Source organism: Brassica rapa, chromosome A01, assembly GCF_000309985.2.
Source record: "Brassica rapa cultivar Chiifu-401-42 chromosome A01, CAAS_Brap_v3.01, whole genome shotgun sequence".
NCBI classification, from domain to species: domain Eukaryota; kingdom Viridiplantae; phylum Streptophyta; class Magnoliopsida; order Brassicales; family Brassicaceae; genus Brassica; species Brassica rapa.
The window spans coordinates 14985225-15001112 of record NC_024795.2 but is presented as its reverse complement, the minus strand read 5'-3'; the positions used below and the strand labels follow the sequence as shown (position 1 = coordinate 15001112).

Sequence of the window (15888 nt, the reverse complement as noted above, 5' to 3'; positions counted from 1 at the left end):
AGTGCTCTCTACGTTCACCCTTTTCAATTATCTTCGTTTTTTCTGTACCCTTTTAGGGGTGTTTAATCCCTCAAAAGGAATATATGCTTGTGGAGCACATTGTGATTTCGGAATGTTGTCTCTCTTAGCAACTGATGATGTGATGGGACTTCAGGTACGAATGAGTATTGGTCCGGATCCGAATGGTGCCTAAAGCGAACAAAACAAATCTGCCCCCATTATAATTTTCTTGAATATTCAATATGGAATCAAAATCATACAAAATTTAATTTTTTTATCCAGTTCATATTCTTTTGATATCATTAATAACTCATTTTGTTGTGTATGATACATACTTCATACTTGAACATAGTTATTTTATGAGGTTTGCAAGCAGTAACTAAAGTTGGAACTACTATATACGATGGGATATATCTATTATATATTTGGATAACAATCATTTATTCAACTTGGAAAATTTCATTGATTTGTTTCGAAAAAATTTGAGAAAGCTGAACCCAATTCATAATAATTTAATGTTTGTTTAGATTTTAAGAAAGAAGAGAAAAAGACTAAGATAGCACCAAACCAAGTTTTTGTTCTCAAAGTAGCACTCAGGGTTCAAAGTCACAAAAATATGTTTTGTTAAAGAGGTAAATATACACTTATACCCCTTGGGATAATTAATCCAAACCTTAGGGTTTAGAGTTAAGGGGTGGGGTTTTGGAATTATGATTTAAAATTTTATAAAAAATAAATACTAAAATAAAAAATAAAAAATTTAAAAACAGTTTCAAAAAGTATTTTTAAATTATAAAAAAACAATTTGAAAAAAAAATAAAAAAAATTTCAAAAAAAAAATTATAAAAATTTTGAATCTGAAAGCATATAATCTGAAACTATAAAAAAAAATTCTATTTTTTATTTTATTTATTTTTATTTTATTTATTTTTATTTATTTTTGTTTGTTTATTTAATTTTAAACCAAGGGTATTATGGATATTTTGCCCTTTAATGAATGTCATTTTTGTGACTTTCTCCTTCTAGTGACATTTTTGAGACATAAACTTCAAAATGTGCTATTATTGACAATTGCCCTTTTAAGAATTTTTTATCGTCCAATATTTTAAAATTTTGAAAAACAAATAATCATCGCACAAAATTATAGAAGATAAAATGTACAAGATAGAACAATAATCAATCAATAAAATATGAAGGCAGAAATATTTTATAAACATTGTTGTTATTAAAAAAAAACAACAATAGTTAAAAACTAAAAAAGAATAAACTAAGATCAACTTGCGGATGAGAAAGAATAATACTAAATTTTTTGTTATCATTATCAAAAGACAAGGAAGAAAAGGAAAAAGGAAAGAAGTCAAAACACTGAAGTGAGTTCTCGAACTTACTACCTATAGACAAAAAGTCAAAAAATTTGGTGCAGAGACCACTACACTAAAGAAAACTACATTTATTTGGCGTCTAAAGCCCTTGCTTTACGGGTTTTAGGTCATGGCCGACCCTGGATACGGTAAAGTTTTTGCTAGTCTCATATAACTTCTGATGATGAGACCGGTCAAGTTATGAAAACTTGCAATATCTAACTGTAGATATGTAGGATAAAGACTTGAAGCCTCAAAAATGGAAATATGTACCATCGATTAAAGGGGGTATTATAATGAGATATCTTCTGTTTATTGGGTCCATGCTACATTGACTCCCGTTACCATTTTTTATATTCCATTATATTAGTTTTGGTTTTGGCACTGTTATATGTTTTGTTTTTTTTCTTCTACAGAGCCTATATTGTGAATCTTGGTAATTTGTTGGAGCGTTGGAGTAACGGCTTTTTCAAGTAATATATTATTTTAGCATAATTTCTTAAGGTTTTCGTTTTGGTCATGAATTTCACATTTTCTTGTATCATACAGATCGACATTGCATCGGGTACTTGGGAATGGGCAGGACCGATATTCAGTAAGTCTCTTGTGTTAATATTGGAAAACAAATCAGTCACATGCTGCATTTAATTGATACTGTTTCTTCAAAATCTAGGTTTTATTGAACATGTTCGTAAATGAATTCGGAAAACTATACCTTTTTATTTAATCAAAGTCAAAGTGTTCTCGTCGCAGATTCCTTTCTTCGTAAAACCGAGCCACGACTGTATAATAGAGTGTCTTCCTACCTGCCAGTCCGAAAACAACCCACCCAAGTAAGACTTTAGCATCTTCACCTTGTTACATTACGACCTTTTACCGTTTCAGTGTCTTAAAAGATGTTGTGTTGTGTTCAATTGTATATATATATCCTGCGATCAAATGCTCAACGTACCTCTCCCAACATTACAAAGCCGCACATGCACACCACAAGCAGACCTAGGCGAAGTTTATCATCCACCCGGACCACACCCATAATTCCCATTATATAAATTATTTGGTTTACTGGTTGTATGTGTTGCCGAAACTTCCTTTCTGTTTTCTCTCGCCAAAGTTTATACCTAATTAATTGGATTAATGAAGATCATTAAGGAAAAAAAAGAACTTGTGTTTCTCGAATCAGAACTGCTTGTTAATCCGATTTACAAAATAGTACTCCCTCAGTTCCCAAAAGAAGGATTTTCTAGAGTATTCACGTATATTAAAGAAATAATTAATTTTTTACAATTGAATTTATTATTTATTTTACTATACATTTTCCAATAAATATCAAACCAATAGTATTCAACTAATTCAAATATTTTCAATTAATATTTCTTAAAAGTATACAACTTTTGAACATTAACTACTAAAAGTACCTTAATATTTAGAAAATCTATAATTTTGGAACAAAAAATAAATCTAGAAAATCCTACTTTCAGGAACAGAGGGAGTATAATTTAGAAACGGTCGTTTGAGATGACTTCGAAATCATTATGTGAAATTTGGTTGTACGTAAAGCATAAGCCACAGACCATCTGGGGTTATTCCCATGGCCATGTCGTGGCTCCACTGAAGTCTGTTGTGGGGTCGCGATTCACACAGGAGCCTTCCTTTTGAATGATTCTTCCCTGTTTTTGTTTTTGAAACGCTACTTTTTTGCTGAATTTCTCTTTCTTTTGAATAATGGCTCCTTGTAGCTCCTCTTGATTTTTTGAAATAATGGCTCTTTACGATTTTTCTTTTTATGCACTCTTTTTCCATCGAACCGTTTTGCACGCTCTAATGGTAGCAACTCGAATCTTTAATGAGGACCCTCCATGTTTGCTTCTTGGACGAGGTAGCCTCTGTTAGTGGACTCTTCTTGTCGTGGTAGGACTTGTAGGATAAGATCGCTTCTTACCCTCTTCAAAGGTTAGGTATCAGGGTTCTGGGAGTGGATCGAACCCAAGCGCTGCCTTAGAACTAGCAGACTTCTCCAGGATTTTTTGGGGTGGCCCTGGGCTCAGAGATTGTAGCTGGAACCTGCAAGATTAACTTTGAACCCGGAGGTTTAAGATTTCTAAAATATGGACTTAGAACCCGGAGGTTGCTCTTATGATCCTGAGATCTTGTTTAGAACTCAGAGGTTTGTATGAGAACCTGGAGGTTCTTCTTTAGATCCTGAGATCTTATCAAGAACCCGGAGGTTCTCCTTTAAATCCCGAGATCTCATTTAGAACCCGGAGGTTCGTGTGGGAACCAGGAAGTTCTCCTTTAGATACTGAGATCTCGTTTAGAACCCGGAGGTTCTCCTTTAGATCCTGAGATCTTGTTTGGAACCTGTAGGTTCTGGATCATGGGATCATATTTGGGCCCGGATTTCCCGTGGGAAACCTGACATCAAAATATTTCCAATGATATCTTACTCCTTCTCTGGTTCATTCTAGATCAACTGGAAAATACTGATGAAGTTGCTGCTCATGGATTCGATCTGCAGAGACCAGTCTCGCCTTAATTCTTAAACCATAATTTCAAATGACGATCCAATTTCTGCTATAGATATATCCATGAGTGGAGAACTTACCATGAAAGTTTGGTGTCAAAATTCAATGATTTTATCATCCGTCCCTGCCTTTTATCTCTACTGATTTCAGATGCGTTTTGCAAAAATATCCCTAGAGAAAACACACATAACTTGCAAACTACAACTCCAATTGAAGATCCGTTTTCCCTAGTACGTAGAGAAAAGAGTTGACTACTTTCTCCCAGAAGATGAAGGTCAAAGATGAGGTCGTGGCTATTTCTCTATGCCTCCGTTACTTACGATCAGTTGAAGGATTAAGGAGTTGAAGCAACTAAGAGAGGAGAAGGACATGGTCTGGTTGGTAGCGGCTAATCATGTCACGTTCTTTTTATTTTAGGTTTATGGAGAGGATGCACTTGATTATTTAATGGTTTGCAAAATAATTAATACACAAACCAGACCGGTTCCGGGTCATTACAATATAATTTCCTCTTAGGTTCATCTTCTTCCTGCATGGATATATGGTCATCTTCCTGCATATTTTATCCACTAATGCCAAATAAGTAATCTATTCCATCGATGATGTCCTAAACAATAAAGCATACAATCGACCGTTGCTTGGAGTTCATTCATAATCATTGCTGTTCTTTGAATAGTATCTTTAATAATCAAAGTGTATGTTATAGAATAAGAATTCATCATCTCATGGACAAATTAAAATGACAAAAATTAAGTTATGCCAAGTTATACGTTTTTAAGAATAAAGTTATTCCAAGTTTTACATTTCCACCAATAAATTTTTATCACGTTATACCAAGTTTCACATTTTTACAAACAAAGTTATTCCAAGTTATATAGTTTTACCAATCAGTTTAGACAAATTTATACGGTTTTACGGTTACTGTTTTACTTAGTTCTACAGGTTGTATGATTATAGTTTAACAAAGTTATACTAAGTGTCACTAGTTCAACCTTCTTCATCCCTTCTTCCTCCTATTAAGACACCAAAACACTAATCTGACACGATGTATTTTGATTCAACCAGTGTTAGACTTATTATTAAACTAAATTCTTCGATGGATCCACTAAACGTAGTTCCCGAATCCTCAAGTACTAAATTACTAAACCTATATGAAATAATTTCAAATCCAATTAACAAACCATATATTACAAACCATAACTTACCTAAATTTGAAGATTACACTTCTTATTCTTCGCCAATGCCTTCATTGTGATGATGGGTTTGAATTAAAATCTTCAATTTGATTGCAAAGAATGGGAATACCTGAAGAATAGGGACGCTGATTTCAAACAATGGAGGTCAAGAGTCGGAATTGCTCAAATTCGAATAACCCAATTTCGATTGTCGGGGAGAGAGAAAGAAGAAAAAGGAGAAAGCGGGCCCGCATGTGAATTCTCTCATTTGATTGGTTGATTTCTATGGTTTTATTTTTGACTTTTACCATCCCTCTCAAGAGTATCTATTTAATGAAGAATATGGTAAATTCATTAAGAGTATGAGAGATTACTTTTTTTGTCTTGAAGAGTGTATGAGACTTATGGTTTATGATTACTCTTACTTTAGATTCCGTTTGCTCTTATTTTCAGTTAATAATCATTTTCACAGAGTTCAAGTAGTAAATGGAATGTACTCATGTTTCAAAGCTTGATTCTTCGATAAATGATGGCAAAAGCTTTGTCAGCAGTAAATGTAATAGTAATCACTCAAGTCTATTATACAAAAACGGGTAGTTTACAAATCTGTTTCTATGGTTTTATTTTAGAAAAGTACTAGCTTTGCCATTTTATCCATTTTAGCATTTCAAAGAAGAAGAAAAAGAGTCACTGATATTGTTTATTTAATTTCTTTTATTATGTTATTAAAAATTTATAACATTTTCATAATGGACTAAACTAGTTATCAATTTTCTGGAACAAGTTTATTTGTTTTGGTGATAATACATGGCCCCAAAGTGTACTTGAGAAGTACCCAAAGAAGAAGGGAAAAATATTGTGATAGTTAGAAATCAACAAATGGGGCATAAGAAACTCTGGTGGTAGGAGAAAGAGAAGGACTTATGTCTAAAATCAAGATTAAAACCTAATTCGGGTAAGTCTTTATATTTTTGTTTGTTTGTGTGTTTATATCCTGATAAACACAAAGGTTGTGCAAGTATAACCTTATGTATCATTTCAACACCTAGCGCTGGGCTCCCTTTTTTGGGCGATTGTTTTCTCTCTATCGCTTAAAGGAATTCTGTCTTTAAGGAAAGTAGGGCTTGAGTTTTGGGATTTTTTTCCTCTTCTGTTTGAAAATAAACAGGAAATATTTCGTTTTGGGTGGAAATATTTGAGTTTATTTTGTTTTTAGAGGCTTTGACTAGGGCTTTCATGTGTAGCCGTCTTTTCCTCTGAAGAACACGAAGAACAAAGTTTGGCGCTGGAGTGGTTATTGAGTGTTTTTGAAGATGAATATTGACAAGGTGTTTGAATCCATGTCTTTAGAAGAGGAAGAGGTTCCTTTTAACCTCCCTGATCTCCCACAGTTTAGCGCTATTGAGAGAAACAAGATGAGCATTATGGGAAGAGTTCTAAACCCCGAGAAACAGAAGATCAGTGATCTTATTCTGGATATGCCTAGGAAGTGGCAAGTGTACGATAGGGTTTGTGGGATATCTTTATGCAAGACAACGTTCCAGTCTGTTTTTAAGTACAAACAAGATTTGGAAGAAGTTATGAGGAGAAGAGTGTAGATTTTTAATGAGTGGAGCATCATCATTGATAGGTGGATGGAGCAACCTCCAGAAGATTATTTGAAGTATCTGCTGGTATGGGTTCGGATTCGTTACATTCCAGTAAACCATTATACCAAAGAATCTATTACTGCCCTAGGAGATCTAGTTGAGGAAGTTGATGAAGTTGCTTTTGATCCAGACAAACCCAAAAGTCATGATTATGTAAGGGTTAGGGTTTTCTTTGATGTATCGAGGCCTGTGAGGAGATCCTAAGTGGTCAATCTACCTAGTGGTGGATCAGTAACAATCTGGTATGACTTTGAACGTCTGCAAAAGCGGTGCTATAATTTCCAGAGGTTAACACACGAGAAGGAAAAATGCCCCCTGCTAATTCAGGCGAGACGAGAAAAGGCAGCAGAGTGGAAACAGAGAATACAGAACGAAAAACAGAGACTGGTGGTCACGATCCCGACTGACTCAATTGATGGTACGAGGAAGAGCAAAAGAAAACAGAGAAAAATGACTCAATTGATGGTACGAGAAACACAAGTAGATCCACGCCAGGAGGAGTCAGAGAGTTTCAAGTGGCAGAATCTGGTTACAGTGGTTCATCTTCTCAGTCCTTTTTTGAATGTCCGATGGGTTTTAGCACTGGGATGGTCAGTGCTAAATCTTCCGGGATATCTTTTTCTAAGGGAATGGGAGGACGTAAAAGGCCTTCAAAGAAGATGAGAAAGTTCAAGACAAAGCCTTTGGGCCATCCTGCTCAAGATGTAGTGGAGGATGGCAAAGAAAACAAGATCAGGGCATCAAAAAGACGGGCAGAAGATGTGGCGGGAGTTTTTCGAGAATTGTAAGGCAAACAAAATCAGAGGTGGTCCCAAATGGGGGACTGTCGAATCAATAATGCGGATTCTGAGCTGGAATTTCCAAGGCTTGGGACGGTCTCAAGACTTGACAATTCCCCGTCTTAAGGAAATACGTAAAAAATATTTCCCAGAGATTTTGTTTTTGATGGAGACAAAGAAAGAGAGAGTTTCGGTTACTGATTTACAAGATTCTTTAGGTTATGATAAAGTATTTGCGGTGGAGCCTGATGGCTACAGTGGAGGTTTGGCCCTTCTTTGGAAAAAAGAGGTTAAGGTGGAAGTGAAGTTTGGAGATAAGAATGTAGCTGACTGTGTTGATCACATTCGTGATCTGAAGGCAGAGATGGCAAGGCATTTAGAGAGGAAGAAGAATTTTGGCAGCAAAAATCCCGTGATAAATGTTTAGTGGTTGGTGATAACAATACGAGTTTTTTTCACGCCTCAGTGAAGTCAACTAGACAGAAGAACCAACTCTCCAAATTAACTGATGAAGAAGGACGTGTGGTTTCTTCCAATGAGCAGATGGGAAAGGTTGCTACCTTGTATTTTGACAAGCTGTTTGTATCTACGGAACCAGCAAATCTGGATAGATTTTTTCAGGGTTTCGAATCAAAAATTACAGAGGAGATGAATCAGAAACTCATTCGGGATGCAACAGAGAAGGAAGTCAGAGAATCCGTCTTTGCCATTAAAGCTTCAAGCGCTCCAGGGAATGATGGCTTGAATGGCCGTTTTTTTCAACAGTATTGGGGCATCTTAGGGAAGGAGGTAACAAGGGAAGTAATGGATTTTTTTAAAACCGGTTCTTTCTAGCCAGAATGGAACTTCACTCTTATAAGCCTGATACCGAAGATAATAGAGCCTACTGATATGGTGGACCTGAGACCCATAAGTTAATGCTCTGTTTCGTATAAAATTGTCTCAGAAATCTTGGTAGCAAGACTGAAGCCATTACTGGAGGTTATTGTGTCACCAACTCAGTCGGCTTTCGTCCCTGAGCGTTTAATTTCTGATAACATTATTACTGCACATGAAATGGTGCATGGACTGCGAACTCATGATCGGGTTTCAAGAGATTTCATGGCTATTAAGACTGATATGTCTAAAGCATATGATCGCATAGAGTGGAATTATCTTGAGTCATTATTGAAGTCTTTGGGGTTTCATGCAAAATTTTGTGATTGGGTCATGTTTTGTGTAAAGTCAGTCACCTACTCGGTTCTGATCAATGGTGAAGCCCAAGGTCTCATCGCTCCAAAGCGTGGACTACGACAGGGAGACCCTTTGTCGCCCTTTTTGTTTGATCTGTGTACGGAAGGGCTTTCACATTTGTTACAGAAAGCAGAACATGATGGAGAGATTAGCGGGATCAGTTTCTCTGAGAATGGACCCTCTGTTCATCATTTGTTGTTCGCAGATAGTCCTCTTCTTCTGCTTAAAGCCAATGAAGCTCAAGCCCGAGCGATGTTTAAGATCTTGAAAACGTATGAGGAAGCGTCAGGACAGATGATAAACTTCAACAAATCAGCCATAACTTTTGGAAAGAAGGTAGCATAACCCATGATTTTAAAGATTAAGGAGATCACTGGCATTATTGGTGAAGGAGGAACTGGAAAATATCTTGGACTACCCGAATATTTTAGTAGGTCCAAGGTTGAAATGCTTAACTATATCAAAGAAAAGATGGTAGGGTGGTTCAATGGATGGTATGAAAGGTTCCTATCGGCTGTAGGGAAGGAGGTTCTGCTGAAATCTGTGGCTATGGCGATGCATGTTTTTGCAATGTCATGTTTTAAGCTTTTGAAGATGACCTGTAAAAATCTAACCAGTGCAATGACCAACTTTTGGTGGAATGCCCAGTGATAGGCCATGGATTTTACCCATTTTTAGCCATGGTCTATAAGTGTTTTAATATATATATTTACTACTATATAGATTCTATTTAGATTATTTACAGGTTCAAGGACGATTTGGAGGAATGTTGTGATTTTGGTGTCTTTTGGAGCCTTTTTGAGTGCAGAGCTGCACATACTCGTCAGATATTTAGCTATGGATGAAGAATTTTCCACCGTTAGATTGAGCCCATATTTTGGCACATGACATAGCTTTGAGTTAGCTTTCTAATGTCACCGGTTTGCGGTCAATCAACATCCTGTAGCAGAAGTTATGCATATTTTACTGAAGCGTGGTAAGTCTGCCTCGCGAGAGGAAGCTGTCGAGGAGATGAAGGACTGTCGATCGATGAAACAGCATTGGTGTCGGTCGACAGTGATGCCAGAATATGGGCTGAGCATATTTTTTGACTGACAGAAGCTCAGAAGCAACCACAAATTACCATAATACTCGTGGACGACCTAAACCCCTATTTATGTGTTTTCTAAGCCATTGTTGACGGCTAAGCTTTATTTTATTCATAGTTCTAAGTTAGGAGAGAAGGGAGAAACTCCTTGAGAGTCCTCTTGGAACTCCATTAGTTTTATAATATCTATTGCAATTTCTTATCTATTCATCTATGATTTATGTGACAAACTTCATGTCTGAACATATCCACCTATTTGGTTTAAGGTTCAAATAGGTTATGAGGGATTAGCCCCAACTATAGATTGCTAAGTTGTGATATTAATCTTTAGAATTGTCATTAATGCCTGATTCTAGATTAGCTACCTAGAACTTGCCCTATGATTGTTAGATATAAGCAATAGTTTTCATCTCATCCTAAAACCATTCTAATTGAGCTAAGATCTTGCTAGAGTAAGGCGAGAGCTGATCTAGTGAGCTTAGTGAGCACATTCAATCCGCGCATTAACGCTTGACCAAGAGCGTTGACAGATATTCCAATCGAATAATCGGTCGACGTTTCAACATGTATATCGATCGATATTCCTATAGAATAATCGATCGACATTGGTCAATAGACAAACCTAGAAAGCGAAAGTCTAATGGTTTGTTTATAAGTGTTGAGCTCTATAATATCATGCATACAACTTGTTAGGCATCTTTAGGATTACAATCCTGATTACCTGAATACAAACCCTAGATCTAGCAACCACCCTTCCATCAAACCTCAAATCAATCAATCGAGCAATTAACTTGCTCACAAAACATGCAACTTTATATTTAATCATTAAATCAACATAGCTTAATCAATCTAATTAGATTTATTTGGTTCCCTAGCTCCCTGTGAATTCTAAGTACTACAACTCGACCTCTTATTTCAGAGACTATAAATCACTCCTTAGGGTAATTTGATTGATATCACCTAGGAAGGAAATAAAAAAGATACATTGGGTCTCATGGGAGAGAATGTGTCTGGAAAAGAAGAATGGCGGCTTGGGTTTTCGGGATCTTGAAAAATTTAATCAGGCTCTACTCGCTAAACAAGGTTGGAGACTATTGATGGAACCAGACGCTCTCTGTGCTCGGGATTTGCGTAGTCGATAATATCCAAATGGTGTTTTTATATCAGCAAATCTAGGGTCAAGGCCATCCTATGCATGGAGAAGCATATTGTTCGGTCGCGAGCTTCTGTCTAAGGGGTTAAGCAGATCAGTAGGCTCGGGTGAAAGCATTAATGTGTGGTTGGATACTTGGATTTTTGATAGTGAACCAAGAGCACCTATGAGGTAGCCGATTTTGTTCAACATTGATCTAAGAGTATGTGACCTCCTTAATCCTCAAACAAGGACATGGGATCGTGAGAAGTTAGAAGAAAATGTCTTTCCAAAGGACATAGAGTTAATTTTGAAACTGAAACCATCTGTTAATGGGGAGGACTCTTTTGAATGGGTCAATAATAGATGTGGAGCCTACACAGTCAGATCGGATACTAGTTGGCTTGTAACATTGATCAGTCAGAGGTGATGAGAGAAGCGTTAACACAGCCATCAGTGAACGGTTTGAGGAGTGAGGTCTGCAAAGGTAACACTGTTCCGAAGATAAAAAAATTTATGTGGAAAGCTTTATCCAATGCCTTAGCTGTGGGTGAAAAGCTGATAGCACGAGGAATGAAAACAGATTCTAGATGCCAAAGGTGTGGGAGAGAAGATGAATCAATTAACCACGTTCTTTTCGAGTGTCCAGTAGCTCGGCTGGTTTGGGCACAGTCGGGATTTCCCTTTCCACGCAGTGGATTTGAGAACAGAAATTTGTTTTGAGAATTTTGACTATTTGATGAGGATGGGTGTTGGGGGTGGATTTACATCCGCTCTGAAGGCCTATTAGACAATAAACTAGGCATGTTTTACTCTGAAGTCCTAGCTTCTTCCTTATATAGATAAAGAGACACCTCTGTTTAGCAAGGGAGCTTAATCCTCTCTTCTTCCATTTTAGACCTAGAACACATCCTACAAGGATTTTATACATTATTTGATTCACTTTACAATAGAAATTATTCTTGTGATGCAATCTTTGATCAATAAAATCTTTTGGATGTTCTTTTTCTCATTTGATTCTATGAAGATTTCTTCTAAGCCTCAATAATCTAATCTTTATCCTTAGATTTTTTTATTGTATGATTCCAACAAACAACACCAACATAAACACCTTTTTTAGATCAATGGGAAAAAACAAATCCATCAGGGAGGAGTTAACTCGTGTGTTCCCTTGGATCTTATGGATAATTTGGAAAAACAAAAATGTTTTCTGTGTTAAAGGGAGAGAGTTCTCAGCTGATGAGACAGTTGCTAAAGCCCAAGATGATGCGAGACAATGGTTTGAGGCGCAAAAAGGGTTAAAAGAGGAACGAAGTTTGAGTAGTAGACAAAGAAAGGAACCTTGGAGAGCTCCGGCAACTGGTTTTATGAAATGTAATACCGGTGTGTCGTGGTCAAGAAAAAATCAAATGTCTGGGGCATCGTGGATAGTAAGAAACTGCAGAGGAGAGGTTGTGGTACATAGTAGAAGAGGTTTAGCCGGATTAGATCATCTGCAGAGGCAAAAGCTGTTGGAATAGTGTAGGCAGCAGAGAGCATTGGGTCTCATCACTTGGAGAAGGTAATTTTTGAAACTGAGGCTTCTGAGATGGTAGGTGCAGCGAAAAGACCGAAAGCTTGACCCTCTTTTAGAGCTTTTGGTGTGGAAATTCGTGAGGCTCTGAGCAGATGTAAAGATTGGGAGCGGTCAGCTGTGTCTAGAGTGGCAAATAAATGTGCTTTCCTGATTGCAAAGAGTGTAACATCAGAGCAGAGAGTATAATCATATGTGGCCTCTGGTGCTCCATTTTGGCTGAAGGAAGTGATTGAAGTGGACAGATGTAGAGCTTTGATCGCGTAGTTCGTACAGTTATGGGGTTCTATCGTTTTTTTAGTGGAATTGTTATGGACAGAGTCACAAGTAAGCTATGTGTTTGCTTGGGTTCTGTTTTTGTCTTTGTTTCCTTGGCTTTGTAAGACTCAAGACCGTTTCTTTTAATACCAGCAATGAACTTTCAGTGAAAAAAAAAACACAAATGTTGTGCATATGTTCAAGATAAAATAGAATTACGTGTGTATGCGTATGTACAGGAAGGTTATGACCAGGCACGTCCCTTCTATAATGCAAAGAAACATTTGCTTCGGGCCATATAATATAAGCTTGAGCTTACTGATCCGAACCCTATTCTAATTAAATTCCCATTTCTTGTATTAAAACCAATAAAGCTGGTGGAAACGATTACAAACATTGAAGTGTTACAATGATACAAGTTGACGTGTATGTATGCATATTTGCTGTTCTCTCCTCAGGACCGGATAGCTCCGTCCTTGCAGAGGTAACACCATAAAGTTAAAACATGTCGGACAGACAAGGAAGCCATTTGCTGCTTTTGCCATCTACATTGGAGCCTACCTCGAAGGAAGACCGAGTAGGAGACAAGAAAAGAAAAGAAAAGTGGGAATAATAAAAGACCATAGGGACCAAAGCAAAAACAACTCTTTTAAGTATCAGCAGCTTCTGTGGTGGATGCTGAATGTGTTGGTTCAGCTTCTTCTGTGTTTTGTGCTTGTGCTGCCGTCTCCTTCTGCTGTTCAGCTAGACGGCTTATACGTTCAAGCAATTGAGCTGCTTTTCTTTTCCCTCTATCTGTCCCGTTTCCGGCTAAATCAATCAATGGACCCATAAGACCGAGTTTCTGTGCTTCGACCAGATGTTGTGGGTCAACAGAACAGAGGTGGACTAGAACCGCAGCAGCGTTCTCTCTGTTTCTAGGAGATCCAGTTCTGATAAACTCCACTAGACTCGGGACAGCGTCGGATGATCCTATGATTGCTTTCCCTTCGGGATGGCTCGAGAGAATCGCCAGAATGGCAAGCGCCTCATCGACCATTCCGCTTCCGGGCTCTGTTAAGAGTCTCGTCAATGTGGGAATCACTCCTGCGCGTATGGCCTTTCCTTTGTTTCCTTGATATATGCAGAGGTTGAAAAGTGCAGTAGCCGCGTCTTTCTTGCCTCTTTGTGTACCTTCATTGAGCAGTACAACGAGCGGTGGGATTGCTCCCAAGGCACCAATAGTCACTTTGTTCTCGTCAATCACGGAGAGACTGAAGAGTGTGGCCGCTGCATTCTCTCTAGCCTCCATGCTTCCTTTCTTGAGCACTTGAACTATACCAGGGATAGCTCCAGCAGAGACAATGGCTCCTTTGTTGTTCTCACATATGGAGAGGTTTAGAAGAGCTGTTACCGAATGTTCTTGGATACGAGAATCAGGAGTTGCGAGGAGGCCAACGAGAAGAGGTATGGCTCCAGCTTCAGCTATGGCCACACGGTTGTCTGCATTTCGTTTTGCAAGGAGGCGGATTTCTCCAGCTGCAGATCGTTGGTCCTCAGGGTTTCCGTAAGCCAGCCTCCACATAAGATCTTCGATCTTGTTTGCTTCTGCTGGGGAGGAAAAGGATGATACTTTCCTGGGCCTTAAACTGCTCGGAGGTTTTGGAGGCTCGATATCATTGGCCTCGCACCACTGAGCTATCAGACTTCGGAGAACATAGTTGGGTGTGAGGGTTGTGCTTGTTAGCGCCTGCTGTGTTTTTGGACATGTCGAATGCCCAGCTTCTATCCACTTCTCGATGCAGGTGCGTTCGTAGGTCTATTATACACAGAGGAGAACATGCTTCAAAGATTATAGAACCTAAAGAAATTTGAAGAAACTGCAACTTTACCTGCCCTGTTGAAACGATAACTGGATCTCTCATCATTTCCAGAGATATTGGACAGCGGAAATCATCAGGAATCACCGGTATCTTCTGACTAGCAGCCGTAGAAGTTTGCCCATTGCTACTCGAGTTTACCCCAGCACTCTGGTCCTCGCTATTGTCAGTGTCAATCTGCACAAAATCCTTAATCAGCTTAAGTACCATTGCCATCTCCTCAATGCTTTCACCACCGCTCGAAGCAACCATTTCGCGCAGAGCCACTGATTCTTGAGCTAGGTCAGGAATCTCCATCAGATGTAACTTCCTAGCAACCCGCTGCAGGGTAGGTTGATAATCATCTACGTCACTGCTTTTGATGCACAGTGACTGAAGATCTTCATACAGTTCATCGTCTGATGCATCTACTCTTCCTTTGGCTCGCCGAAACTGGCTGAGAACTAACTCAACCTGCAAAAAAGAAAGAAAAAAAAAACGCCATCAAAATGTGCACATGTCCGCTGAAGATCCTATTCTCTGTTATAGTAGTACTTACCTGTTCTCTAACTTCATCGGAGATGTCAAGATCCTCATACGGAATCTTGCTCAAAGATTGCTCTAATTGAACTGAAACCTCCAGCAATTTACTTGTCACTTGTTCCCTCTCCATGACCTACAGACAGAGCAAGAAGATCTCTCATATCAAAATCAAACGTGATCACAGACCATAAAGCTTCCACAACCTCAAACTATATCTCATCAATCAGCTTCTAGTTTCTTCTAAGCAGAGATCTAAAATCGAGAGAGACGAACCAGATAAATCTTGCTGCCTTGGCTGCAGAATTTAAGATGATTCTTGGCCGAGGACATGGCTTCCTTCAAGGAGACCAACGTCTTCAACGTATCTTCACTGATCGGCTCGTTACTCTCTCTGATTTCCTCGAACATCGGAACAAGCAGCTTCAACCTCCTCGCCAAATTACTGCAGAGCTTCTTCACCGTTGTACGGTACTCGGAAACGGACGAAATCTCGTTCACTACATCAATTAAGCTCTGCGCAACCGCACCTTTCTCTTCCTCCATCGATTACGGATCCGGTTCAACTTTATCCGATGAAGAAAGAATAAATGTTTGAGCCGAGATTTAGCTCCAAACAAAGAACGGAACCATTTGCACAAGTGCGAAAGAGAGAGAGAGAGAGAAGACGAGGACTTTTCTCCCCAACGGCGTTCGCTTGGCGTCGTCGGCTCTCATACCAAGCTCTGCTCTTCTATCGGC

General features: G+C 38.5%; 2 protein-coding genes across 2 annotated transcripts in view; one reads left to right on the top strand and one right to left on the bottom strand.

The window, feature by feature from the left end:
* The window catches only part of LOC103874380, a 21431-nt gene extending 8049 nt beyond the window's left edge, over positions 1-13382 (top strand). The window contains exons 3-5 of the mRNA XM_033275596.1: positions 57-154; positions 2085-2194; positions 2286-13382. Coding sequence (XP_033131487.1) covers positions 57-154; positions 2085-2194; positions 2286-2361 — 284 coding nt within the window. The 3' untranslated portion in view covers positions 2362-13382. The remainder of the gene's footprint in view (positions 1-56; positions 155-2084; positions 2195-2285) is intronic.
* On the bottom strand, positions 13124-15888 carry LOC103873693 (U-box domain-containing protein 13). Its single transcript, XM_009152087.3, has 4 exons — positions 15424-15888; positions 15167-15283; positions 14641-15081; positions 13124-14567 (listed from the first exon to the last, which is right to left on the bottom strand). The coding sequence occupies exons 1-4, from the start codon at positions 15691-15693 to the stop codon at positions 13419-13421; spliced, it is 1977 nt and encodes a 658-aa protein (XP_009150335.1). The 5' UTR covers positions 15694-15888; the 3' UTR covers positions 13124-13418.